This window comes from Aspergillus undulatus, assembly GCF_047715775.1.
Source record: "Aspergillus undulatus strain CBS 261.88 unplaced genomic scaffold BDV17scaffold_25, whole genome shotgun sequence".
Lineage (NCBI taxonomy): Eukaryota > Fungi > Ascomycota > Eurotiomycetes > Eurotiales > Aspergillaceae > Aspergillus > Aspergillus undulatus.
Genome location: NW_027396629.1, coordinates 320,970 through 345,263, shown reverse-complemented (window position 1 = coordinate 345,263; position 24,294 = coordinate 320,970). Strand labels below are relative to the sequence as shown.

Genomic DNA, 24,294 nt, shown 5'->3' with positions numbered 1-24,294 from the left:
AGGGAAGACTCGTGGAAGATTGTGATAACGGGGCTACATTTTCCTCGACAGCTCCCCACGGGAATGCGTATTGCCGGACGCTGGAGTGAGTGGAACCGAGGAGGTTGGTGGGAGACGAGTAAGCAAATAGGGTATTGAGTGCCCTTTGCCTTGTTCAGGTGTGTTTCGAAGCTTTCAGCTTTATTTGTAGTGATCTCTTGCGGCTTCCCTCAATATCTAAGCATCTCTAATTGAACGGCATTTTTTTTTACTATGAAATTCAGAGTAGGATCCCAGACTACTTACAAGACAGTAAAATGAATGGCTACAGAATGTTGCAGCTTTCTTTCAAAGCATCTATCCGGGATGGAAGGAGGCACGCATCTCTCGGACGGTAAGTAGGAGGCCAACAAGCCTCAGATGAGATTGGAATGAGCTGTCTAACGTCCTACGTCCTACGGTACAATGGAAACAGAGAAGCCGGGGCTGGAAATAGGACCCCTGGTTCGCCGCAGCTGGTCTAGCCTGGAACGTCTCACTCACGAATGGAAGATGCTGGTTGACACTAGGCAAAATCAAGCCCCTCTTCCTGGCCGTTCGAAGATGTCCTCTGGTCTTCATGCTAGTCTTTTGTGCTGAGACTAGGACGTGCTTTGGGGACCCCCCTAAGGTCGCAGGGCAGCTTCAAGTCACCTTGAAAATAGGTGCCTTACAGGCGACTGAATGGTGAACAATACGTAAAACAATTAGAGAACCGTCATTATATCCAGAGTACTCCTTTGTAGCAGCGCGAGCGGTTTGGAATGGGTTTTGTTGCTCCTTGATGTATTTAGTAAACGTCAAGACCACCATTTGCTCCTCCGGTGGTGGTTCTTCAGTCCAGCACACTCACGATGGGTCGTCATTCTTCCATTCGAATTCCCAGCAACGCCGCCAGAACAAGCCTTATCAAGGAGCTTCCCGTGCAAATCTGGTTGCGCATTCTTCAGGAAATTGTTGGTTCTGATCCTCTACAAGATCCGTATTCCCACCTCCACGGCGCTGTACCTGCCAGCCTCTGCCTCGTAAACCGTGGCTTTAACAGGTTCTTTAGACCCTTTCTCTGCTATCGGTTCGACTTTAATGGATACGCAGCTAGCCTCCCTTTGCTCTGGTATTTCTTGCGTACCCTTCTTGAACGGCCGGGCCAATGGACAAGAGTTTTGGAATTTCCCACAAACCAAAGAAAAAACTCAATAATGCAGGCTTTCTTTATACAGTTTGACTTGGCACTATCTCCTGCAATTGATTTGTATCTTGTGAGCGTAAGCGTATAAAGATCCTTGTCCTATTTCGAATCGAAGAAGTACGGACAAAGCGCTGGCTACCTACAACCCACCTAAACTCGTAACGATCTTGCCTTCCTTGTCCGGGGGCACCGAGGCTCTACCTAGGTCAGCGGCTCTATAGAGACTCTCGGTTACACAGCCCATCGTGCAGGCCATGCACATCAACCCTGGCCAAATCGGCATAGTGCGGGGACGGAAACGGGGACGGGGACTTGCACAGCCCATCGCGGAAGTCTTGGGATGGGCTTGGGCTGCGGAGTTTGTATGGCATGGCGTGCAGGTAGGCGCCGTGTAGTGCCACATCCATTGAGACCCTTACTTCCCAACACCTAAATAGCTTGTTCACTCGGGCTCCATGTGGTGGACCTGTACGAAGAGGGAATTCAATTGACAAGTTGAAATATATCAAGAAGGGATTCCCTTCCTCCTTCACAGTCTAAATGCATACCCGATACATCTAGCTAGCTAGCCTGACGTGAACGTAAAAAACAAAAAGAAAATCAAGCAAGCAAGAAACAGCGCCGACGTCATAGATCATCAACCGTCACAAACCAATCTCGTTCTTGTCATGGGTGCTGTCATCTACAGACACTGCGAATACCACTGATTCACAACCGTACAAGTCCACGGCGAGACACACCCTGTCGGCCCACCCCATCCACTCCCGCCACACTGCTCCCACCTCTGCGCAAGCCCAGTCGCCGTGGTCGTCGCAGAAGTGGTAGTCGTCGTAGCAGTCGTCGAAGTAGTAACAGTACTTGTCGGCTCAGGACCACCACCAGTCCCGTCCTGATCAAATGTCGACCCAATCGGCCCAAACTTAATATTCGAATACACCACAAACGCATCCGGATACTCCTCCTCAACCTCATGCGGAACTCCCGAATCAGTCGGACACGTGCCGCGCGCAATCCCCGGCTGATTTGGGTCCGCGTCCGGTGGGTAAGTCGAATCGAGCCAGAGCATGTTCGCGTAGTTATCGTCCCATAGGGAGAGGACGAGCACCATTCCTTGACCCAGGGCTTCGCCCATCCCAGCCATTCCGCCGTGGGGCGTGAAGACGTCGACGTCGCCGAAGAGGTCCTTCTGTGCTTCGCAGAATTCGGTTGTGAGACTGTTTCCGGGGTTAGATGGCCATGTGGACTCAGAGTTTGGAATTACGGCGCCATTCTGCACGTAGAAGCGTTTTATCTCGGAGAGGGTGCCACTGTCTGTCCCGTCGTCTGTTAGGAATTGTGTTACGAGCGTGAGTGGCTGGTTCGTGTCGATGTTGAAGCCAGGCCCTGGGCCGTAGAACGTCCTGTTGCCCTGTCGGTAGGGATTAAAGTCGCAGCCATCTGGATCGCAGGTTCCCGCGTATCGATCGGGACTGTACGTTCCACCACACGAATCACCATCACAAATAGTCTGGCCTGGCACATCGCACGGATGGGGTGTATAGGCCGTGGAAATAGAATTCGCCTCCCAAATGTCCATCTCCGCGCAGCAGGAGCCGTGGCCGCCGACGCCGCCGTTGGGATTTGTTTCCGAAGACTCCCATCCCTCGACGTTGGCCAGGCCATTGATGAATTTTAGGTCGCGGGGACACTGCGAGTCGCAGTAGCCTGTTCCGTACCTTGCGCCGGCTTCGTTGGTCGGATACCGCGAGAGGCCGCCATCTGCGTCCATGGAGACGAAGTAGACTGCGCCGTTCAGGCCGCAGGGGAGCTCGGAGACGTCCACGTCAAAGGTGAATTCCCGGTTCAGGAGGTGGAACATGGTGTATGTGTCTTCGTCGTCCATGAGGTAGAGACGTGACCCGATGTTCTTCTGCTGTGACTGAGTGACGAAGTTAAGGCGCAACGAGCTGCCTGAGGTGGTTATGCCGTAGGTTGCGGCGTACTGTGCGCCGTCGACGGCGCACGACTCGGCGCAAACTTCGTTGCTTGTGCAGATGGAGGTGTCCCATTCGTTGCCGGTGTAGCAGTTTGTGTAGCCTTCGACGGTGTGCAGCCAGCGCCAGTTTGCGTCGATAACGACTTCTCCATTGACGGTGGTGCAGCTGCCATTGTCGTTGCAGGTTTGCCAGGTGAGACTGGGGTGGACCTCTGCCTGGAGAGTGCCGGCCTTTTGGGCCTGCACGGCGGAGAGGAGAGAAGAGAGGATAAGGAGGGCTTTGTACTTCTGAAATGAGGAAGCCATGGTGGTAGCTTACAGCTTGAGTGTCTTGATAGTAGCTAGCTGTTGGTGATCATCATAGACCTGGAGCAGTAGTTGATGGCTTTATATTTGCGTTCGCTCTCATCAAGACCAACACGCCCCACGGCTCTGCGGACCGTCTACCGCAGACATTACTGTATGAAGCCATCCAGCTGACCATCGCAGACGTGAAATCTGCTCACCAAGTCGGACCTTTCAGTCCATGCTGCCTTGACGAAATAGGTACTCCGTATACGAGACCCGTCAGACCATGTACCAAACCAGGCAGAGCGTGAAGAATCTTGGAATGTGGCTATACTCCGGGGAACTGCACTAATCAATAATAGATTAAGCTTAATATATCGTATATTTGCTGGGGCAAGACATCCGACTCGAGGGAATAATATGCGAGCCACCGTGCAATGAGAGCGCATCTCTTGATGCGGGGAAGCCGTCAGCATGCAGGTCAGGGTGGCCCCAGCAGGAACACAGATGACTTTCTGCAGAGATGGTGGATGGAGTTTGTTCGGGTACCGGCGACTGCTCCGTCTGGGCTGAGCCTCCATCTTCATCTTCATCACGAGGAACTCGGAGGCGACGAAAGCCTCGGGATGCTGAGCCCTGACAGCGAGCCCTAAGCCCTTACCCTGACCCCATCAGACTTATCTGTTATCTTATCGTACACTTATCGATCTGGATCTTATCAATGACTAAGCCTGCAAGCGGGATGAGACAACACGTGACGTTTCGACTTCTCCGAAAGCGGCAGGGATTCCCGCGATTTTACAGTGACTCAAAACGGCCACCCCTCCTCTCCTCTTTTGTTCTCCCTCTCATTGTCCAACTCCAAGCTGAATTAACTCAATTCAACACAAGCCAATTCCTTCAACATGAGCTTCATCCTCACCCTCTCCTGCCCCGACCGGCCCGGCATCGTCAGCGCCGTGACCGGCTTCCTCGTCCAACACAACCTGAACATCATTGACTCCTCGCAATTCGGCGACCCAACCTCCCACCGTTTCTTCATGCGCATGCACTTCGGTGCAGACACGACCGGTTCGAGCACCGGCGAGGCCGAATCCGGCGAATTGAACGTCGAGGTCCTCCGCGCAGCGTTCGAGCCCATCGCCACCGCCCACTCCATGTCCTTCCAGCTCCTCCCCGCAGCGCACAAGCCCCGCGTACTGATCATGGTCTCAAAGATCGGGCACTGCCTGAACGATCTCCTATTCCGGCACTCGACGGGACAACTGGCGATTGAGGTTCCGCTGATCGTGTCGAACCATCCGGACTTTGCGACCCTCGCGGCGACGTACAAGATCCCGTTCGTGCATCTCCCCGTGTCGGCGGACACAAAGCAGCAGCAGGAAAGCCGAATTCTAGAGCTCATCAAGGAGCATGGTATTGAGTTGGTCGTGCTGGCGCGGTACATGCAGGTTCTGTCGCCGACTCTGTGCGACGCCATGTCTGGGAAGATCATCAACATTCATCATAGTTTCTTGCCCTCGTTCAAGGGTGCCAAGCCTTACCACCAGGCTTACGACCGCGGTGTGAAGCTCGTTGGTGCGACCGCGCACTTTGTCACGAGCGATCTGGATGAGGGTCCGATTATCGAGCAGAACGTCGTGCGCGTCAACCATGGCTTGAGTCCGAAGGAGTTGACCCATGCTGGAAGTAATGTTGAAAGCAATGTCCTAGCTGCTGCGGTGAAATATTTTGCTGAGCGCAGGGTCCTGCTCAACGGACACAAGACTGTCGTCTTCAACTGATCATGTACCTGATACCTTATTGATTGATGCTATGTTGGATACGTTTGTATATACAAAAGCATCGGAGTTCTAGAGTTGGATTTCCGCGTGGAACGGGTGGTAGTCTTCTTCACCGGCCCACTGTGCCTCGTGGAGAGACTCGTCCATTTGTGATGCGTCCATTCCCGCAATGATATCCCTGGATATGTTAGTCTGTATCAACGTTCAGAATGGGAAACTCACTCATCAATAGCCAATACTTCAAGTCCAGGAACACAGTCTATCAAAGCGTATAACACGTAGCTCCCGAAAAAGCTCCACGTAAATCCAATCAACGCTTCAACTAACTGTATCCCCAACTGGCGCCAATTGCCATCAAAGACACAGCCACCGGCTATAATGGTTGCTCCATCATATGCGGCGACCTCGCGTTGCGCAAAGAGGCCGGTCGCCAATGTCCCAAGCAATCCACCTAGGCAATGCGTCGCAAAAGTATCTCCGTTGTCCACCCAGCGCCGCAACGACGCACCCTTGGTGAACTTGATCCGTAATGCCTGGCGCCCGCTCAAGGCACCCACAACTCCAAATAATACGGAGGTATTGAGGTCGATAAACCCTGCGCTGGGCGTGATAAGAACCAGACCCGCAATGGCGCCAAGGAAGGTACTGTCGAGGCTGAATTTGCCGGTCTCCCAGTACGTGATTCCAGCCCAGGTGAGTGCGCCTGACGCCGCGCACAGATTGGTCACGCAAGCAGCCATTATGCTCTTGAAGTTCAGCGCGAGGGTTGTACCAGCGTCAAAGGCGAGCCAGGCATTCCAGATGATGATGAGCGCGAGAAGCTGGCAGAGGGAGTTGTGGGGTTTATGGAGGCGGAGGTGCTGCGGCGTGCGTTTGCTGGATCGGCGAGATCGGAAGAGAGGATAGGAGAGGTAGACGCTCATGGCCGTTGCAGTCGCGCCGCTGCAGATATGCACGGGAGTACCGCCGGCGAAGTCGAGGGCGCCAAGCTGTGCGAGGAAGCCTTTGTCCGACCAGACCATGTGGGCCAACGGTGCGTAGATGAAAGTGCTCCATAGCTACCAGGGCAATTAGCAGAGATTATACTTCAGCGGATGTGATCTTACAAAGATAAACGGGATCAGGGGCAGAAGGCGACCACGTTCGCAGGCACCACCAATAGCAATAGCGCAAACAGTGGCGCAAAAGATGAGTTGAAACTCTGAGAAAAGAATCTCAGGGATCGTGCCGACCGGTTCCGCAAGAACACCAATGTGGAATGCCTTTGACAGACCGCCGATGAATGCATTGCCATCGCTGTAGGCAAGGGAGTAGCCAATCATCCACCATTGCAGCGTGCAAACAGCGACCGCGAGTATACCAGGATAGAACGAGGCAAGACTGTTGAATCGAGTTGAATAGCCCGAGTATGCGAGGCCGACCGCAGGGATGATCAACCAACAGAAGACTGAACAGACGAGGATGAAGAGGGTGTCTGTTTTGTCGCAGGCTTCCCAGGCCGTTTGAATGGACATGCTTGGCTATTTGAAGGAGGTGGTGAAATGGGAATATAGACCAGGTAAGCACCCTCGATAACAGCTCCCTTGCAGCTTGGAATGGTCAGACATTATATCATGAACACAGGTGTTTGTTGGAGACTCCGTCTTATCAGCATCTGCAGGTCCGAGCTCGTGCTTATCGAGGTGCACCGGCCAGTGAGAAAGGGAGGGGCTATCGGTCAATATGATGTTGGTGATTAGCTTGCATGGAGAAGCTGCAAGTCGTCGCTAGTTCGTCAGTTAAGTAGCGCTAGCCAAGAGTTTGCATCCTACAATCTGGGCAATGAACGCAATCTTCGCCTGAGTGAGTACGATCTCATCTGCGTGTTTCCCGGCGTAGCAATGTCGCTATATCCGCAAATTTACCCTGACTGGCATCTTGTAGAGAGAGTATCTCCTCTGCTAGATCGCTAGCCCAGAGGTAGTCCGAATGAAGAGTACGCAGATCGAACAGGCGCTGCCGTAGCCACTCACGCTGCGACGCATCTTCTGCGTCGATGGCTGTCATGAACAGCGGCCAGTGAAGTCGACGAATAAGCCGCGGGTCCGATGTATATTGCTTTCGCACTATCTCGATTATGTTGCTGACAGCTACGCGATGGAAGGCTGTCGGCGGACCCGGTGGGTATAGAAGACGTCGATGGAAGATTACCTGGGCGTAGTACGTACTTACGGCCATGTCGATGGTGATAAGGGTACGACGGGTAGAAGCTGTCCCAGCGAACTTTGCCGTCAGGAAAAGGTCGGAGAATTGCTGCCAGAGTCAGATCAAATTCTAGACAAATTGGGGACTTGAACATACTTCGCGGATGGCCATCATCTCCATCAAAAGAGACTCCGCTTCGATCCCGGTCCGTCTAGAATCGTCGTCCAGAGCTTGCCAAATCCTGTAGCGAAGGGTCATGCCGGCGTGTAGAAGTTCTAGACCTCTGTAGTTCTCTATGTCGTCCGATACTTCCTGATCAGGGTACTCCCTTCCCCAGAAACACCGGCCCCAGAGGCGAGCGCACCGGTAGAGTCGGTCAGGATGTAGTGCTGGATTTCCGGACTGGAGCACGTATTCGTAGAGTGACTCTGACGCGCCCATGGTGCGACTGCCCGAGTCAATGTACCTAGTAATATCAGCAACCCTGTTAGTGCAATTGAATAGGCAAGCCCATACAAGATCCAGAGAAGCCATTGCTCCGGGATAAATGACACCTTGGGTGCGGTCTTGTCCGCTTGGCCAGAGTCCACAGACATTAGCAACTCACCCACATCTTCGATCTCAAAGAGGGTGGGGTGAGCTTCCAACAGCGAGCGCACGCCACGCAGGTGAAGCCGCAGGTCATTGGCAGATTGACCAAACTGCCACTCGTAAGAAATCATCAAGAACATAGTCGCAAAGACGATCTCCAGCTCAGCCTGCGAGACCGGTCCTTCCCGGTTCTCGAGGAGTTCGCGAAACTCCTTGACTGCGAGGCCGTAATGGTAGCGACCGTGGTCCTCCGCCGTTGGGCGACCTGGAGTCCGCAGAACCAGTCCATTCCGATGCATGTCACTGGCAGATAACGCGAGTATCATCCGCATTATGGCCTTGCTGGAGGCGGCAGGGCCTCGGTATAGATAGCTGAAGCTGCTCCATTGCGATGACTTGATATAGTAGAACACGACAGATGACGACGGAAAGTACTGAAAGTACTTCCTATCCTGCTCCGAAAGCATCAGCGAGTTGGAACATGCGATGTTAGTCCCCGACAACGATGGGTAGAGCGGAGTCGGGATTGTCCATGCGACTGGTATATTATCCCATGTCCTCGCGGTAGAAGCTTCTGAGAAAGCAGGGCATAGCTGTTGATCGGAATAATTATTCAGGCTGGGTTCCAACGGGTTCGGTGGTACAGTGGCTGAGAAAGCTGACCATCGAGGCCGCGCGGGTTGGATATGCACAGGAGTATGCGGTTTCCTTCGTCTCACGACGCCCCATTCGCAGCAAAGACCCAGAGCGGAGCATCGTCTGCAGATTGGATGCTCTTCTCCGCACTTGACCTTTCGTCGGCGACAGGTGATGCACCCTGGAAAAAAAGAGGAGAATAGGTTAGCAAGAGTGCACTGAGTTTCCCGCGGAGAACTGAGAGCTCACAATACCATTCTTCGAGCGAGGAGCATGTCGACCGGTCATGGGATAGAAAACCCGCCCTTCATGCGTGTAAAGGCCACCCACCGGGTCAGAAACCAGCATATTATGCGCGTAACTGAGCGTTGGGCAGGCGCGAAGATGGAATTGAAGAAAATAAAGGGCCGGCAGTTGTCCGCGGAGGAGAGGGAGACCCTCGGAAAGAGCCCGTGCTCGCGGGGTGCTGAGTCATCTTCTCACTTTGTGCACATAAAAGATTCACAAAACAATGCAGACTCCTCCATCTCCAGTCAGTGACAATATCCCAGAGATTCCTAGTCATCGCAAGAGTACTGCCTGAAGCCCTGGGTCAAGTGAAAAAGTGTCTAGTACATTGGTAGAGTTTCTGTGCTCGCTGAGTGTTGATCTTCCCCATATCATCTCGAATAGTATGTATTTTCAGCAGGAACGACCGGGGGGTTACCGACAGCAGGAAGGAGCTATCCTATAGGAAAGAGCGATGCGAGGCTCGTAAACTGCCTCTAGATGAAAAGTTGTTGCAGCCTGGGAAGTTGCGCCTACTGACCTACCTCCACTGTAGCGAACATCTACCTGCTACAGTCTACCTCTCGTCTGTACCAAGCGAAGGTCGGACTACAGTGCTCGATTACCGAGCATGGATGGAAACTCAACATCGGACTCTGAGGCGAACCAAGGAAGTGCCCATCCTTTACCAAAATAGAGGTAGTCCGAGCATTGGAGGCTCCCAGTACGTGCCGCGTGCAATGGTCTCAGGTGCAGCGATATTGACCTTAACAATTGCAGGCGCGGCAAACTTGGCGATGCTTCAGATTGCGTAGTTGCTGCCCGCAATGCCCTTCAGAGTCACCGAGCTGCTCAAAGAACATGCTGGGCTCCTGTATTCGGATGACAACCTCGGCATTGAAGGCTTCAGGAATATAGAACCACTGCAGATAGGTTTGATCGTGAAGGCAGTTTGTAAGTATGACGATACCGAGACGCCTTGTTTTCAGAGCAAGACTGACGTTTTTCACGAGCTCGCAGTACCGGTAGCAAAGTTTGACATCACCGCTACCAGACAATTGACAGACAGTATCGTCCGTACGTCACCTAGACCCCGGCTTGTCGTCGAAGATCATCATTCCCCACACTCTCAAATGCGGAGAAAGCGGTCAAGCAAGATTTGATATGCATGAAGCAGATATTTTGCAGTATGCATAGTAAATCAGGGAGTTGGTATTATCCATTATCTGCGATAGAGTTGATCAGCTCGGCTAATTAGGCGACCTCCAATGGCAAAGGGCTGCGTGGAGCCAGACATGCAGTCAGAGCTTTTAATGGCAAACTGATAGGCCTTGATTATTGACTTGATGGCGATAAATTAGTTTCGGACCTTGCTGAAGTCATTGTATATTGCGAGTCTTGCATTTTGCTAATGGTAGTCGAATCGAGTCAGGGTCTAGCGGATAGTGCGGGATGGCATGCCAGCGGTCCGGACACGAAAGCAGCTTTTCACGGCCAACTCTATTTATTGCCGCTTCCAGGTGGAGTCTGAGATAAGACAAAGCCATTCTTGACCGACCGAGAGAAAGCCGATTCGTCGAGTCTGAAGAACTGAAGAAGTTTGGCGAACATTGGCGAGGATGCCGAGCCAGCCCTAAGCATCCCTAATGCAGACTATCCCAGAACCGCCGCCCGTCCCACGCCACGCCAGCGACGTGATAGGCAAGCAATAAATTGATCGGCAGCAGAATTAACTACCTTCATCGGCTTCCCACCAGTCATGTAACCCCAATGGAGAATCCGTTATCGGATGGGCCAACATCAGGCGAGGAGAAGCGGGGGATTGCGGAATAAAGCGATCTGATAAGATTACCTGAATAGCCATATATTATAGCGTGCATTTGCATCGAATTTCTGATCTGGCCAGGCCTATAAAGCTCCACCTGCCTGGCTGTCTCTGCACCTCCACCAGCAGGCTTTTCTTTTCATTGCACAATTCTCTCGTCATGGAGAAGTCGTCTGATAGTCCGACGGAGCCTGCTGCTCGTGGCTTCGACATCAAAGCCCAGGTCGAAGAACCGATTGTTCGCGATGGCGATCTGGGGGACATGCTCGGGGTCGACTACACTCCAGAGCAGGAGCGGAGGGTGATCCGAAAGCTAGACTTTGCGTGAGTCTCACTCGTGCGATAAGTGTTGTATGATAGTGTTAACCTTGTACAGCCTCATCCCCATCATGGGCCTCGTCTACTGCATGCAATACATGGACAAGGTTGCCCTAAGCCAAGCGACGCTGCTTAATCTCCGCGAAGACCTCAACCTCGTAGGCCAGGAGTACTCCTGGACTTCTGCAATCTTCTACTTTGGTTACTTTGCCTGGAGTTGGCCTAGTTCGTACTTGCTCGTCCGCCTGCCCCTGGCGAAGTACATGGGCATCTCGGTGTACGTCCCCTGTCGCAAACTTCTACCTACCCATACTGACAAGTTAGATTCATCTGGGGAGGCATACTACTGTGCCATGCAGCCACCAAAGGCTTCGCAGGTCTAATGACAGCGCGATTCTTTCTCGGTGCCGGTGAAGCTGTCATTGGCCCCGGCTTCGCTCTTAGTATCGGCATGTTCTATAAGCGCGAGGAACAACCGGCGCGGTACGCCACCTTCCTTTCACCCCTCTTCCAATCTAAGACTACCTAGCTAACATGCCTAATCTCGCCATTAGACAAGCAGCCTGGTTCATCGGCAACGGCATCTCAAACCTCATCAGCGGCTTGATCGCCTACGGAATCGGCAATGTCAACATCACAAATATCACAAACTGGCAACTGCTCTTCCTAATCCTCGGCGCCATAACTACAGCCCTTAGCTTCCTAATCTACCTTATCATCCCCGACAAGCCGCAGAAGGCCATCTTCCTCACGAAGCACGAGCGAGCCATCGCCATACAGCGCACAGTCAAGAACAAGACCGGCGTCAACGATACAGGGCATTGGAGATGGGACCAGGCCTGGCTTACCCTTCGGGATCCACAGACCTGGTTTCTGTTCTTGTATTCGGTTTCGACGAACCTGGCCAACGGCGGGATTACCAGCGTATACTTTCCCTTCCCTCCCCTCTACCCTTTGTCAACAATAGAGCTAACACTCGCAGTTCTCTGGCCTAATAATCAACGGCTTCGGCTACGGCCGCGTCCGCTCCCTACTAATGCAAATGCCTCTCGGCGCCGCCCAACTCGTCTTCATAGTCCTAACAACCGGCTTCGCAACATTTGTCCCAAATACCCGCACGCTAATGATGATATTCAACACGTCCGTTTCCGTCGTCGGCATGGTTCTAGTGTGGAAACTCGACGAGTCGCACGCCGAGGCTCGCGTCGCAGGACTTGCGCTGAGCGCCGTATTCGCCGCGAATACGCCGCTCAGTCTTAGCCTTATTAGCTCGAATATAGCGGGCTTTACGAAACGAAGTTTGACGAGTGCGTTGCTTTTCATTGGGTACTGTGTTGGGAATATTGCTGGGCCGCAGTTCTTTTATGAGAGGGAGGAGCCGGATTATCCTGTGCGTCATTCTAACCTTACCTATTCTATGTCCACTCGAGAACTGTACTGACTTTTCGTTGGCGTGATAGACCGGCATGACCGCCTCAGTAGCAGGCCTCGCCTTCGGCGTGCTCTTCCTCATCCTACTATTTTTCTACTACGCGTACGAGAATAAGCGGCGGGATCGAGTGTACGGACCGCCAGAGCACTTTACGGAGAGTGAGGAGGTTGCGCAGGGTCTGTCGAATAAGACGGATTTGGAGATTCCGAGTTTTCGCTATGTCTTGTAGGTGGATTAAGCTGGCTGGCTTTGTTTCAGCACTCAAAGGTTGTAAGGGATGGAGGGTTATGGTTATATGGATCATCATGGTTAATGCAGTGATGTTCACCTTGTATGTATGTATCAGTATATGCAGCGTGCTGGGTGGATGTGAAGCGCGGAGTTGAGTTAGATATCGAGGTGTGGAGTTGAATGGATATCTATTACCTATGTAGTCGACGAAGTGATATATCGAATACCTCTTTCACCTGATCCCGGTTGATCAGTGGTTAGTCCTGATTCATACGAGCTCGCGTACTCTACAATGCCTAGGGCTGAACACAAGTCGAGACCGGCTTCCTCTAGTACCTGCCGGACCTAACTTACGATCCCATTCCCCCACGGGGTAGATCGATACTTCAGGGACTTTAGGGCTGAGGCCCATGCCTTATGTAGGTCCGGGACCACCGTTCTTTTCCGCCTGCAGACTGCAGATCGTGGTCCACTTAAGCGAGCATTGCCGATGGTCCTTTTCTGTAAAACTGTTTTCACAAACCTACGTAGACTACATACTGAACTGATACCACGCGAGTCACTAACTAGTAGAGAAGGGAATAGAACGACGATGCAAAAATAAATACACATCTGAGATGCCAAATAAAGTAAAGACATCGCATGAAGCCATTCGAAATATCCAATTGTACAAAATAGATATTCCCAACCGATACTAGAATACACTGGTTGTTTTGTTGCTTTCCTTGACCAAAAGTACGCCGCACTGGTCAAACTTGACGTGTAAAGTAAATGGAAATGAGCGATATGTAACAGTCAGATGCAGAAACGGCGAATCCGATACCTTTGTTCTCCCTTCTCAGCTCTGGCGTACATTGTCCTTCATGTGAGTGTCGCCAAACTGTACTTCTCGCTCATTTTGGTGCAGTACTTCACCATCCTCCTGGTCCATGACCGGGACCGTGCCCATGTCCGTACCCATGCATCCCCGGCGGACCATGCAGACCAGGATTAATCTCGTGATGGCCAGGTCCAGGTTCATGTCCGTGGCCACCGGGTGGAGCCCCATACGGAGGAGGGGGGCTATGTGGCAAGTGCCCCGTATACAACGGATTGCCGTACCCCCAAGGCCCGTTCGGGCCGTTTAGTCCTCCTGGCGGTGGGTAAGGGTTGTGGTTATGGTGATGAGGTGGAGGGGGATGGTGGCTTGGTGGTTCTTGCAGGCTAGGACTTGGTGGACGGTCTGGTGCCGGAGCTGGAGCTGGAACCCCGTGGCCACTGTAGAGCGGGTTGCCGTATCCCCATGGCCCATTTGGACCGTTTATTCCGCCGGGTGGTGGGTAGGGTTCATCTTTGTTGTGATGCGAGTGGTGGTGGTGGTGGTGATGATCAGGGTGGTGCGACGGCGAGGGCGAGCGTCGCTTTGGAGGCGGAGGGGGACTAGGCGGACGCCCCTCCGGAGACCGAGAACCAGGCCGCTGGTAAAGTGGATTTCCATATCCCCAAGGCCCATTTGGCCCGTTGATTCCGCCTGGAGGAGGATAGTGGTGGTGGTGGTGATGGCGAGGAGGGCTCGATGGTCCACTCGGACTAGGTGGACTGTGGCGATCTGCTAGCGGGCCGCGAAGGCATGGGTTGCCGTACCCCCAGGGTCCGTTTGGTCCATTTATTCCGCCAGGTGGAGGGCTGGGGTTCTTGCGGTGGTGGGAGAAGAAGCTGTGGTGGTGGGCTGGTGGAGCGGGTGGTTTCTCGGGGGGATGATGGTCGTGGTGAGCGAATAGACCCATGATGACGGATAGATAGCAAACACCAGGTGTTCTCTCGTCGTCAAGATAAGATTGAGTAGATAGATAGATATGGATCCGAGTAAGCCAGGTACAGGAACTGGGACGGAACAGTTTAAGTAACAAATCTGCGATGCGCCCACCAGGCTCCAGCGCCAGCGGCAACTATGGAAACACGCGTCAAAAGTGCCAAACACATGGCGGGCATACTCCGCTACCCGCTACGGAGTCCGGAGGTCTATACCTTAAAGGCAAGTACGTGAAGCCCCAGCGAGCCTAACGAATCTAAAAGTGTCAAACCCACGTGGAAAAGGCGCTAGAAGCACCGCATTGGGAAACAGGTGGGGATGTCATTGCTAAGACATTTGCTTAGGCTGCTTAGCGTTTGCTTGAGAGACTCAGGCTGCTTGTCAGCAACCCGTTTTTGATCCACCAGTGGATTCTCTTGGGCTTTGTTTTCCGAGTTCCTGGATGGTTTAATTCCGAGGATTGGATTGGTAGTTGTTTTGATGTGAGACATCTTATTTTTTCTTGACTTTGTCGAATTCGATAGAATGATGTACTTGAGAATCGGAACCCACCAGAAATCCTTATCAGATGCTGATTAGGAGGATCTATCCGCGTCTAGTCCTGCAGTTGAAACGGTCATGACAAATTCTGCGGTGAGACTGAAGGGCGTTGAAGAGTTTGCGAGGCAAGTGGGTATGCGTTGACACATGAGTACGTACTGCGCTCCACTTGACGTCTGGCGGTGGCACTCAGCCCTATACCACTGTCTCCGCGTCTCCTGAGAGAGGATTGCCGCTGAGTAACTGAACAACTTTCCTGGTTAAGATCATGTATTACTTTCATTAAACACTATTTTGTAGGTATCATCAACACCTTGACGCTCAGGTTTATCTAAACCATACCACCCTAGATGAAAGAAAGCCATTCACTTGGCAAGCTCACTAGCCATCTTACTCTTCCCCCTAATCCTCTCCCCATAAATCGCCAAAACCCACGGAACAAGACAGAGCACAGCCCCAATAGCACCTAGCAAACTCGACGCCTCGGGAAACCCCAAATTATTAAACATGGCATTCGTCACAAGCGGAAACACACCACCAAGCAAATTCCTACAACAACTCTGCGCCGCAATCGCTGAGCTCGCGTACCGGTGGTACGTATCAGCCAGATAATTGAAGACAGCCAAGTACACGGAGAAAATCCCCATTGTCGCGCACCCGATTGCCATTGTGGGACTTATCCAGTGGATGCTGGGGAATGAGGTCCAGCCAAACCAGAAGAGGCCGATGGGCATTAGGATTGATTCGATGCAGACGAAGTAGAGGCGCGCTTCGGGTGTTGAGGGGAGGAGGTTGAAGCGGTTGGCGATCTTTTCTTGGTAGATGCTTATGATTGTTATTAGGATTGCGCCGACGCACATTGCTGGTTGGGTTAGCATTCTTGGTCTAAAGAGGGGCATAGATAGGAAGACGTACAGGTGAAAACAGCACCGATCTGTTCGAGGTTAAAGAGATGATTCGTTTTGAAAACGAGCGGAATAGAGCCGAACTGGAGGTAGAGAACAGCCCAGGAGAAGGAGACCCAGAGGGAGAAGAAGAACACCACCGGTTCGGTGATAAGCATGTCTAGAGAAGTCCATTAGTACACATTCTGCATCGCATATCCAGAGAGGGGGAACTCACGGAAAGGCCGATACAGCGAAATACTAATCATCTGAACCAGACTCTCGCGCTGCTCGTCGCTCTTGACCTTCCACCGGATCCGCTTCGGCTGAGCATCCTCACCCATGAGAACGCCAAAGTGTCCTGCTGCCTCGAGCTGCTCGTAGTACTTGTTCAGGGCGTGCGCCTTCCGGCTTAGAATCACGCTGCCTCTTGTCTCCTTGAAGAAGAAGTAGATGATGACCACGAAAACACCAGATACAATGGCGTGAGACCAGTAGATCCAGCGCCAGGACGTATGGAAAACAATAGCGCTCGATATCAGCGGTGCCAACCCGGTTCCAAACAGCGCAGCCGCCGCGAAGAGAGCCATGGGCATATTCCGCTCATTTGCATGGTAGATATCGCTAATGACACCGCCGACCATGGTGGAGAATGTAGCTGTTGCTCTGTCAGTACAACTAAACCTCAACCCCCATAAAAAGGTTATGAAAGACATACAAGCACCAATACCCTGAAAGAACCTCGCAACCAGAAACCCGGCAAAGATCCTCGTCCCCCCACAAGCAACAATACAAGCAACGAAGAGCACACCACTCGCAACGAAAATCGGTCTTCGCCCATTAATCTCTGAGAACGGCGCAAGCACCATCGGCGCCAGCGCAAACCCAATACAAAACAGCGTGATCCCCAGATTATACACGACGGGACTAATATCCCAGTCGTCTGTCAACTCGTTCGACGCCGGCGTGATCTCGCCAGCCGAGTAACCCGCTAGCAGGGTCACGGCGCATGCAATCCAGGTCATCATGCTCTTGCGCCATTTCGGCCAGAGGAAGGGCGAGATGTACTTTTCGAGGTTGGGGGCGTCCGGGGGTGCGGATTGAGTTGGGCCGGGGGGTAATGTGATATTTGGGGTTGGGAGGGGAGTGTCGAGGTCGAGGTAAAGGTATTCGATTTCTTTCGAGGTTGATGTTGGTTTCTTTTCGATTTCGTATTCGGGGAGGGGCGTTGGAGTTGGGGGGTTGTCTTCTAGTTGAGTTGAGCTCGTGCTCGGTGCGCGCGAGCTACGCCGCGGACTGGTTGCCATGACGGGTTCGCCTGTCGTTGGACTTCGAGCTCCTCGCGAAAGTTGAAACTGACTGAACGCAGCTTGGGCAGGAGTGAAGGGCCTTACGTTCGTCTTATAATGGGGCTCTCAGACCCATTCTGACTCGGACCCAGTGCCGAAATTGGAGAAAATGATCGGCGCTTTCAGCTTTGCTACAGTCCTTGAACGCTCTTACAGAATTTACATAGGTGACTATACGCTTCCTAGTGTGCCAGAAACACAAGCTGTCCTATCAACAGTATATTTAGCCTCAGTTGCGTGCTGTGAGCAATATGTTGCTGTCCAGTCCTGCCGTTGTACACAAAAGGCGCAGAAAATCTTTAATAAGAAAATTTGGGGAATTCCCCACTTCCGCCGGTCCCCAAATTGGAGAAGCATAACTCAAGCCCAACACTGTTTGATTCTTGGTAATTATTGCTCTTCCCCTCCTCCTATCATGATTATTTCATTTCTCCAATTGTTTTACTGATTATTGATCACACTAGAGTTCAAATAACACTCCGTAGAGATTTGACCGTGGCTGATCGCCGGCCACAGACGTAGTTTACCTCCGGTCTATGAAACAGCAAGGTCCCATTGCCACCGTCAGCGATTTATCCATGTCGGTACTCACTCTTGCCCTAGGATAAGAGACGTCATTTTGAGATATGAACTAACCTCACGATACCCCTTAAGCGTCACAAAATCACCAAAAGTCAGCTACGTCCCGTAGGCAACGTAACGACACGACTCCCATAATGAAGAGGGCATAGAGGCCAGGCGAGGGAGAGTAGAAGAGCATACCATAGAGAAGGCACCCAAGACCGTTTGCTAGTATTGCCCCGGTTAGAACCGTGGCATAAAAGCTCACTATCTGCATCCATTGTGCTGGGTCACGGGCCATACCTGAGTATTCTAGCCCGAATTGCAGTAGCCAGAGTGTGCTAAGCTTCAGTTTAGCCCTAGGTTCTGTGGAACTAAATCTACACACATACCCTACGTCCATGTAGATACTAGGGCCTGGGCATTTTTCGGCCATTTGCTCGGGATGGACAAACCTCGAGCCTCAGGCATAGCGATGGCTGTGCCTTGGAAGGTCGTCAGCCCTTCTCGACCATATTGATTTGCTGCGCTATACCTGAAATCTGGTGCATGAATTAGTTATGCAGAACCTCATTCGATTACAATGCGGATTAAGCATCAGCAACCACGGATGGGTATTGGAGTTGATATATATGCATGCTGTCCAAGAACCAGTCGATGCAAGCCCTACATTGACCGACCGACTTGCGCGACAACCAAGACTGCAGGTGCGCGTCATTCCTGTCAAGAGGCAAACTCCATGGCAGGAAGCGAGCTGCAGGTTGCAGGTGCATCCCCGAAAGGAAGCAAACTACATGGCATGGTGTGATGAGATGCACCTTCTCAATGCATTGCATTGCGTTGAGCTCTGCAGTTGTACTGCCCTCCTTCAAAGGTACTTTGCTGATGGCAAACATCAGCGCAGATTGGAACAAACATTGGCAAAACACCAAAGTACTGTACGTCCGAGTCCGAGTTCGGAGGAGGCTTGTTTCTGGTTTCTTGATTGCAGGGGTTTGTTTATTTATGTATTTGATTGAATTTTGCGGTCTAATGTACTCTATCACACGCATCACACGACACTACGCGCATTGCATATTGTCTATCCAAACATCAGTCTATGCAACCTTATCCCCACCCCTTCGTGCTTTCGCACCCCAAAAGTACTTCACTTCTACTCCTTCATCCCTCTAACCCCCTCCCCGGCCGCAAGATTACACTGCCTAAAAAGCCTTACCTCGCCCTCCCCAAAAGCACCCACAACTGGATGCAACACGCCGCGATTATGAAACAGGACGAGGTCTCCCTCTTCCCAATCATGCGCGTACACGTATTTTGGACTAATAGCGGGCCGCTGCAATCTGTACACGATATGGCGCACTTTCTGGAGATCGTCGATGATTGTCCCATCCTTGAGATGGATTTTGCGCACGGCGGACGGGTGAATTTGCAGCGCTGGTTTTCCGGTCACAGGGTTCTTCCAGACCATGGGGAGGATTTGAATCGCGGATTCGTCGATGGGGGGTAGGGAGGAGGTGTCCAGTTCGAGGTTTTCGCTAAACAGGCCGAGTCCAGTTGGCTTAGAGCGGGCGGGGGACATCCAGATGTATCTGTATATATCAACGTCATTTCGATCCCCGGTGAGAAGAGCAAGGGAGGGGGGGGGAAGAACATACGGATGCGGCGCATACTCAACTCTACTCCCTAGCGTAAACTCCTTATCCTCCTCAGACAACAGATCAAACATCCTCTCCCCAGAAACAAATGCCGTCGTCCCCAGCGGCACATTCATCTCCTCCCCACTCCCATCATCATACCGCAGCGTCTGCCTCCTCCCCTTGGGAACCCTAACAGCCAAAAGCGTCGTCACCTTCGGCGGATGAAGCCCATAAAGCGCCGCATCAATATGCCAGCGATAAAACCGCGTTACATCATAATCCTCGCTCTCGGGGACATGGTCGCGATGAAAAGTTTTATGGTGCGGGTGGCGGAGCTGGATATTTTCTAGCCCTTCGTACGAGGGCACGAACCCGTGCCCGATGACTTGCACTTGAGGCTGGTGCGGGATGGTTTTCAAGTCTGGATGCAGAATGCTGCGCTTTGCGTCGAGCGTTTTGCCGTGCCCGTAGGTTGTTGCGGTGGGATCGAAGCGCTGCGTTAGGAGGTATTGCGCGCGGGGGGTGAGATGGTTTTGGTTTTTGATGATTATGACTTGATGTTCGTATAGGGCGTTGCTTATCTCAGTGAATATCTCGTCTAAATAGACCGGTTAGCTTGACCTCCCAGTGGTGGATCTATACGGTACAAACCATTCAAATCCTCAAGATCAACACTCCCAATCACAGCCCCGAAATCAATGTCCGACCCGGGCGGTGGTGTAAGGCGCTCAACGGTGATTCCTGGCATCTTGATTCTTATATTCCTGCGATTTGTCCAAACTTCGGAATCTCTCGATCCGCTTCTGGTTGGAGGGGCTGGACCATGCTTTTTATACCTCCAGCTGGTGTCGGCGGCGGGCAGTGCCGCCACCGGGATCCGCCGATGATTGTGGTCTTTTATCGTTATCGGTCTTATCAATCTCATGGTGGCGATTCAGTTACGTAGGAGCTGAATGCGGGTGGTTCGTGAAAACGTGGTTGATATGCGCCGCATTTTGAGGCGCTGTGCCTGCGATGTGTAGACAAGATCTCGCCTGAATAGACTTCACTGCTACAAAAAACGCGATGCGGGCAGGTCGAGGCTCCTGCAGCTGACCACCGATTTGACGGGAGCCATTGAGACGGACGTATTCGGCGAGACTTTGTCGCACAGTGGTAACAGGACGGATAATCTCGGACCCTCTCGGGGAAAAAGAAAGCACATCTCAGCTACTGTTCAAAATTCAAGTTCCAACCCCTCGTCATATACTCCTCCAGCGCATGGCTGACAAGCGATCTCCGATGCTGATCCAACGGCTCATATCTTGCGCGGCAACTCTCATTGGCCAATCGGCAGCCACGGTAACGTGTTTAGGTCTAGCGCCGGCTCCTTCAACAGGAACCTTGCGAGCTTAAACCATATCCGGTTAGAGGAGTGGATCCATCCAGGATATGTGCATTTTGGAGAGCTTCAGTTTTGACTCATGAGAGCTCGCAAGGTATGCGCCTGCAGCTTGTTCTGCGGCAAATGATGACACTGTGTAGAGCTATGGGATCAGGAGGGAAGCTATAAATAAGGATTCGACCCCTTCTTTTTCTTTCACTCCTCCATCCTCTCCTGATCACTCAATCAATTAAACCTCATTTAGCCTCCAAAGTCTATTTAGTCAACTTTTAACTAAGACAAGATGCCCTCCCTCCAGGCTATCCGCGCCTCAAACGCCCGCCTAAACACCCTCCCAACCCCTCGCATAACAGCCCTCTTCGTCGGCGGCACAAGCGGTATAGGCCAGAGCACGCTGCGCCAACTCGCAAAGCACACAAACAAGCACAAACCCAGTCCCAGTTCCAGCTCCAGTTCCAGACGGGAAACAGGTCTAACAGCATACATCGTCGGTCGGAACGAAGCGCGCGCGAAGCCATTCCTCTTTGAATTACAGAGTATATCCCCGCATGGGAAATTCCACTTTATCGAAGCGGATGTGGCGCTTGCGCGGAATGTCGATCGGGTCTGTGAGGAGATTAAGAAGAAGGAGGAAAAATTGGATTATGTTTTTATGACGCCGGGAGGGATTTCGAATCCGTTTGCTGGACGGGATGGTGAGTAGTCACCTTTATACATTCTTTTATCTATTTAGGGTGCATGATACTGAATACTAACATTGGTTTGTGCTAGACACAATCGAGGGAATAGACCGTCTCTTCGCATTAAGATACTATTCGAGGATGCGCTTCATATCGAACCTCCTCCCGCTTCTGTCCAAATCGGACCAATCCCGCGTGATTAGCATCTACGGCGGCGGCTTCGAGTACCCCATCGACACCTCCAACCTCTCCCTCAGCCGCCCGGGCTCCTTCAACGCTCTAAAAGGCTACAAACACTCCATAACAATGACGAGTCTCGCGATGTCGCACCTCTCGAAACAATATCCGAACGTGAGTTTTATCCACGCTTTTCCGGGCCTTGTCGGGACGAACATCTACAGTAATTCGTTCCCGGGGCCGATTGCGGCTGTTTATAATTATGCCATCTGGCCGATGATGTGGCCGTTTTCGGTGGGCTTAAAGGAGAGTGGGGAGAGGCATTTGTTTCATTTGGCCTCTTCAATGTATCCGGCGAGGAATGGTGGAGATGGGGGTGTGCAGGATGGGCGGGAGGGAGAAGGGGAGGTTGCGAATGGATTGGATGGGGTGAAGGGGAGTGGTGCGTATTTGATTAACTGGAGGGGGGGTATTAGGCCGAGTAGTAAGATCTTGGATGAGTATAGGGAACAGGGCATTGATGAGATGGTTTGGAGGCATACTGAGGAGGTGCTTGACGAGGCTGTGAGGAAGTGAAGTGTTTAATTTCGGATCCTGAGTTGGTTTGGTTTGTAAATTAGTGAAGCGCATAGGCCCAATCTCTGACTTTATATCTGTCTATTTTTCTGGTGTCTGGTCGCATGTCTAACTATATGCCGGCCAGCCCTGCTTCTCGAACTTATCGCCCGCAACGATTAACTTATGTCTCGAAACTCTCTTTCCGCCATCGATGCCCCTGCCAATGCAAGAACACCGTAGGAATGAAACTAGCACCCATGATTAGTGCCGTCACGACACCCGAGCTCTTCGCAATGTCCACGCTCTCAAACATAGCCGGGAACCTATACACCAGCCAGTCAGTCTCGAACAGGATACGACAGGACAGCAGCAGGGTCGCATACCAAAAAGGCCCAATAAACCCCCACGTCGACCTCACAAAGTTAATAAACACCCCAACACTCCCCGCATCACTCGGGTACGTATCTACCGCATAAGTAGTCAAAACCGTCGTGACAACCTGATTTCCGAACGCCGCAACTCCCGTCCCTATAACCGGCGAGACGGTCCAGCGCCCTTCAGGCGCCTGCTCAGTGCAGACAAGAAAAACGACCATCCCGGCAATACTAACCAGAAACCCAAAGTAGCTCAGCCAGAGGCGGTATTCCGGCGGCGGTCTGGTGCGGATTCGGTTCGCGCGCACGCTCATCCAGAGATCGGACATGAAGCCGCCCATTTGCTCGCCTAGTAGGGAACCGATTATAAGGCCTATGAACTGCAGACCGAGTTGTTCTGCGTCTAGGCCGAACTTTGCCTGTAAGAGTTGGGGGACTTCGACGGAGTTGAGGACCGAGGCGAAGAGGAAGACCATGCTGTAGGCGATTGCAGCGAGGAGGACGGGGATGTTTGTAAATAGTGACAAAGGGTGGATGAACTCGGTTGCGGCGAATGCGGTTGAGTCGATGCGGGTAATGGCCAGGTATTGGTGCTTGAAGGGAGAGCAAGAGGGGCCGACGTAGCGCGTTTCGGGGCCGAAGAAGATGTACAGGATGAATTGGCATGCGTTGGTCTGGGGGGTCAGCAAAACATCTTTGAGGTTCTGGGTGAACGTACAATGGCCAGGACCCAGTATATCCAGCGATACCCTACTCGCTCAGCCACGAAGCCAAATATGAACGGCCCAACCGGTACACCCAGGGTAACCATAACCGTCCACACCCCCAAATATCGAGCACGCTGGTGCTTGAAAAAGGTCTCCATAACCACTGCGCTGCCTAGCGCCATAGCTGGGGAGATGAAGAATGCGACTAGGGCTCGACATGCAGCCATAGAGGCATAGTCCGGGCTTTCCGCGCAGCCAATATTACAGACACAGCTAAGCACCAGCGACATGAGAAATATCGGGCGGCGGCCGAATCGGTGGGAAAGTGGTTTCCAGAGGAGAGGTGCGGCTCCGAGGATGGCAATCTGTAGGGAGGTGAGATAGCTCACTCGCTGGATGGAAACTCCAATATCTTCGGCTATCTTCTCGTATGCGGGGATGATGGCCGCTGCTGTGAATGTGCCCATGCAGGCGTGGAAGGCGACAAGCCCTAGGTTGAATGATTTCTATGTTGTTAGTATCTTGTTGGCCACAGTGCGTGAGTACCTACCTTCCATAACGGCCAATTGTACGGATCTGCCGGGTCCATACTAGGGACCGGGTCGAGATCCAGTGTTCCATGGCGTTGTAGGAGATACGCCTGATGCTGCTCGGATAGAGCTCCTTCTGGTGGAGTATAAGTGCCTGCCTCTTCCACGCAGGCGGACTGCGTCTTGTCTAGTGTGTTCATGGTGCTCTCAAGACTGGAGTCGATTGTGTCTCGAAGGAAGGGTTCTGGGGCCCCAACATCTATAACAGATTAGCAACCCCGTTCTGACCGGGTTGCGCGGGGAATGCCCCAACGAGTGGGTCTCGGTGTCAGAGCTGGAGATAGCAGGAGTCCGGGGTGAGTATCTAGCGCATGACACTCGTC

General features: G+C 52.3%; 9 protein-coding genes across 9 annotated transcripts; 3 read left to right on the top strand and 6 right to left on the bottom strand.

Moving 5' to 3' along the window:
• Nucleotides 1-1,675: 1,675 nt before the first annotated feature.
• Nucleotides 1,676-3,931, bottom strand: cbhB (putative 1,4-beta-D-glucan-cellobiohydrolyase). The gene has a single exon (XM_073763712.1). It carries the CDS (start codon nucleotides 3,486-3,488, stop codon nucleotides 1,890-1,892), a length of 1,599 nt encoding a protein of 532 aa, XP_073615469.1. The 5' UTR covers nucleotides 3,489-3,931; the 3' UTR covers nucleotides 1,676-1,889.
• Nucleotides 3,932-5,363, top strand: BDV17DRAFT_93925 (formyltetrahydrofolate deformylase). The gene has a single exon (XM_073765381.1). The coding sequence runs from the start codon at nucleotides 4,376-4,378 to the stop codon at nucleotides 5,252-5,254; it is 879 nt and encodes a 292-aa protein (XP_073615468.1). The 5' UTR covers nucleotides 3,932-4,375; the 3' UTR covers nucleotides 5,255-5,363.
• On the bottom strand, nucleotides 5,324-8,953 carry BDV17DRAFT_281945 (Rh-like protein/ammonium transporter; the record flags this gene model as incomplete). The annotated part of the gene is made up of 7 exons (XM_073760120.1): nucleotides 5,324-5,432; nucleotides 5,477-6,312; nucleotides 6,361-6,769; nucleotides 7,263-7,546; nucleotides 7,595-7,904; nucleotides 7,955-8,846; nucleotides 8,920-8,953. The coding sequence occupies 7 exons, from the start codon at nucleotides 8,951-8,953 to the stop codon at nucleotides 5,324-5,326; spliced, it is 2,874 nt and encodes a 957-aa protein (XP_073615467.1).
• Nucleotides 8,954-10,847: 1,894 nt separating this feature from the next.
• On the top strand, nucleotides 10,848-12,920 carry BDV17DRAFT_263937 (major facilitator superfamily domain-containing protein). Its single transcript, XM_073757957.1, has 6 exons — nucleotides 10,848-11,081; nucleotides 11,134-11,352; nucleotides 11,400-11,558; nucleotides 11,630-11,999; nucleotides 12,058-12,465; nucleotides 12,536-12,920. The coding sequence occupies exons 1-6, from the start codon at nucleotides 10,918-10,920 to the stop codon at nucleotides 12,734-12,736; spliced, it is 1,521 nt and encodes a 506-aa protein (XP_073615466.1). The 5' UTR covers nucleotides 10,848-10,917; the 3' UTR covers nucleotides 12,737-12,920.
• Nucleotides 12,921-15,382: 2,462 nt separating this feature from the next.
• On the bottom strand, nucleotides 15,383-17,373 carry BDV17DRAFT_93910 (MFS transporter). Its single transcript, XM_073765380.1, has 4 exons — nucleotides 16,673-17,373; nucleotides 16,193-16,612; nucleotides 15,986-16,135; nucleotides 15,383-15,932 (listed from the first exon to the last, which is right to left on the bottom strand). The coding sequence occupies exons 1-4, from the start codon at nucleotides 17,259-17,261 to the stop codon at nucleotides 15,436-15,438; spliced, it is 1,656 nt and encodes a 551-aa protein (XP_073615465.1). The 5' UTR covers nucleotides 17,262-17,373; the 3' UTR covers nucleotides 15,383-15,435.
• A 1,015-nt stretch (nucleotides 17,374-18,388) lies between these two features.
• BDV17DRAFT_263934 (uncharacterized protein) lies at nucleotides 18,389-18,642 on the bottom strand. The gene has a single exon (XM_073757956.1). The coding sequence runs from the start codon at nucleotides 18,580-18,582 to the stop codon at nucleotides 18,394-18,396; it is 189 nt and encodes a 62-aa protein (XP_073615464.1). The 5' UTR covers nucleotides 18,583-18,642; the 3' UTR covers nucleotides 18,389-18,393.
• Nucleotides 18,643-18,829: 187 nt separating this feature from the next.
• Nucleotides 18,830-20,279, bottom strand: BDV17DRAFT_263932 (TauD/TfdA family dioxygenase). Its single transcript, XM_073757955.1, has 3 exons — nucleotides 20,153-20,279; nucleotides 19,520-20,099; nucleotides 18,830-19,453 (listed from the first exon to the last, which is right to left on the bottom strand). The coding sequence occupies exons 1-3, from the start codon at nucleotides 20,247-20,249 to the stop codon at nucleotides 19,018-19,020; spliced, it is 1,113 nt and encodes a 370-aa protein (XP_073615463.1). The 5' UTR covers nucleotides 20,250-20,279; the 3' UTR covers nucleotides 18,830-19,017.
• Nucleotides 20,280-21,168: 889 nt separating this feature from the next.
• BDV17DRAFT_291552 (uncharacterized protein) lies at nucleotides 21,169-22,318 on the top strand (the record flags this gene model as incomplete). Its single annotated transcript, XM_073762158.1, has 2 exons — nucleotides 21,169-21,580; nucleotides 21,657-22,318. The coding sequence occupies 2 exons, from the start codon at nucleotides 21,169-21,171 to the stop codon at nucleotides 22,316-22,318; spliced, it is 1,074 nt and encodes a 357-aa protein (XP_073615462.1).
• A 163-nt stretch (nucleotides 22,319-22,481) lies between these two features.
• On the bottom strand, nucleotides 22,482-24,111 carry BDV17DRAFT_281940 (putative MFS multidrug transporter; the record flags this gene model as incomplete). The annotated part of the gene is made up of 4 exons (XM_073760119.1): nucleotides 22,482-22,623; nucleotides 22,684-23,348; nucleotides 23,393-23,887; nucleotides 23,932-24,111. The coding sequence occupies 4 exons, from the start codon at nucleotides 24,109-24,111 to the stop codon at nucleotides 22,482-22,484; spliced, it is 1,482 nt and encodes a 493-aa protein (XP_073615461.1).
• Between the last annotated feature and the right edge of the window lie 183 nt (nucleotides 24,112-24,294).

Bases quoted from the DNA above. Each gene is read 5' to 3' on its own strand.
- cbhB (XM_073763712.1), bottom strand. From the start codon at position 3,488: ATGGCTTCCTCATTTCAGAAGTACAAAGCCCTCCTTATCCTCTCTTCT.
- BDV17DRAFT_93925 (XM_073765381.1), top strand. From the start codon at position 4,376: ATGAGCTTCATCCTCACCCTCTCCTGCCCCGACCGGCCCGGCATCGTC.
- BDV17DRAFT_263937 (XM_073757957.1), top strand. From the start codon at position 10,918: ATGGAGAAGTCGTCTGATAGTCCGACGGAGCCTGCTGCTCGTGGCTTC. The intron at 11,082-11,133 runs GTGAGTCTCACT...AACCTTGTACAG, and splicing joins ATCCGAAAGCTAGACTTTGC to CCTCATCCCCATCATGGGCC. The intron at 12,466-12,535 runs GTGCGTCATTCT...TTGGCGTGATAG, and splicing joins GGGAGGAGCCGGATTATCCT to ACCGGCATGACCGCCTCAGT.
- BDV17DRAFT_93910 (XM_073765380.1), bottom strand. From the start codon at position 17,261: ATGGCAACCAGTCCGCGGCGTAGCTCGCGCGCACCGAGCACGAGCTCA. The intron at 16,613-16,672 runs GTATGTCTTTCA...ACAGAGCAACAG, and splicing joins CTTTCAGGGTATTGGTGCTT to CTACATTCTCCACCATGGTC. The intron at 15,933-15,985 runs GTACGTCTTCCT...TAACCCAACCAG, and splicing joins GATCGGTGCTGTTTTCACCT to CAATGTGCGTCGGCGCAATC.
- BDV17DRAFT_263934 (XM_073757956.1), bottom strand. From the start codon at position 18,582: ATGACGCGCACCTGCAGTCTTGGTTGTCGCGCAAGTCGGTCGGTCAAT.
- BDV17DRAFT_263932 (XM_073757955.1), bottom strand. From the start codon at position 20,249: ATGCCAGGAATCACCGTTGAGCGCCTTACACCACCGCCCGGGTCGGAC. The intron at 20,100-20,152 runs GTTTGTACCGTA...CGGTCTATTTAG, and splicing joins TGATCTTGAGGATTTGAATG to ACGAGATATTCACTGAGATA. The intron at 19,454-19,519 runs GTATGTTCTTCC...TGATATATACAG, and splicing joins GTTGAGTATGCGCCGCATCC to ATACATCTGGATGTCCCCCG.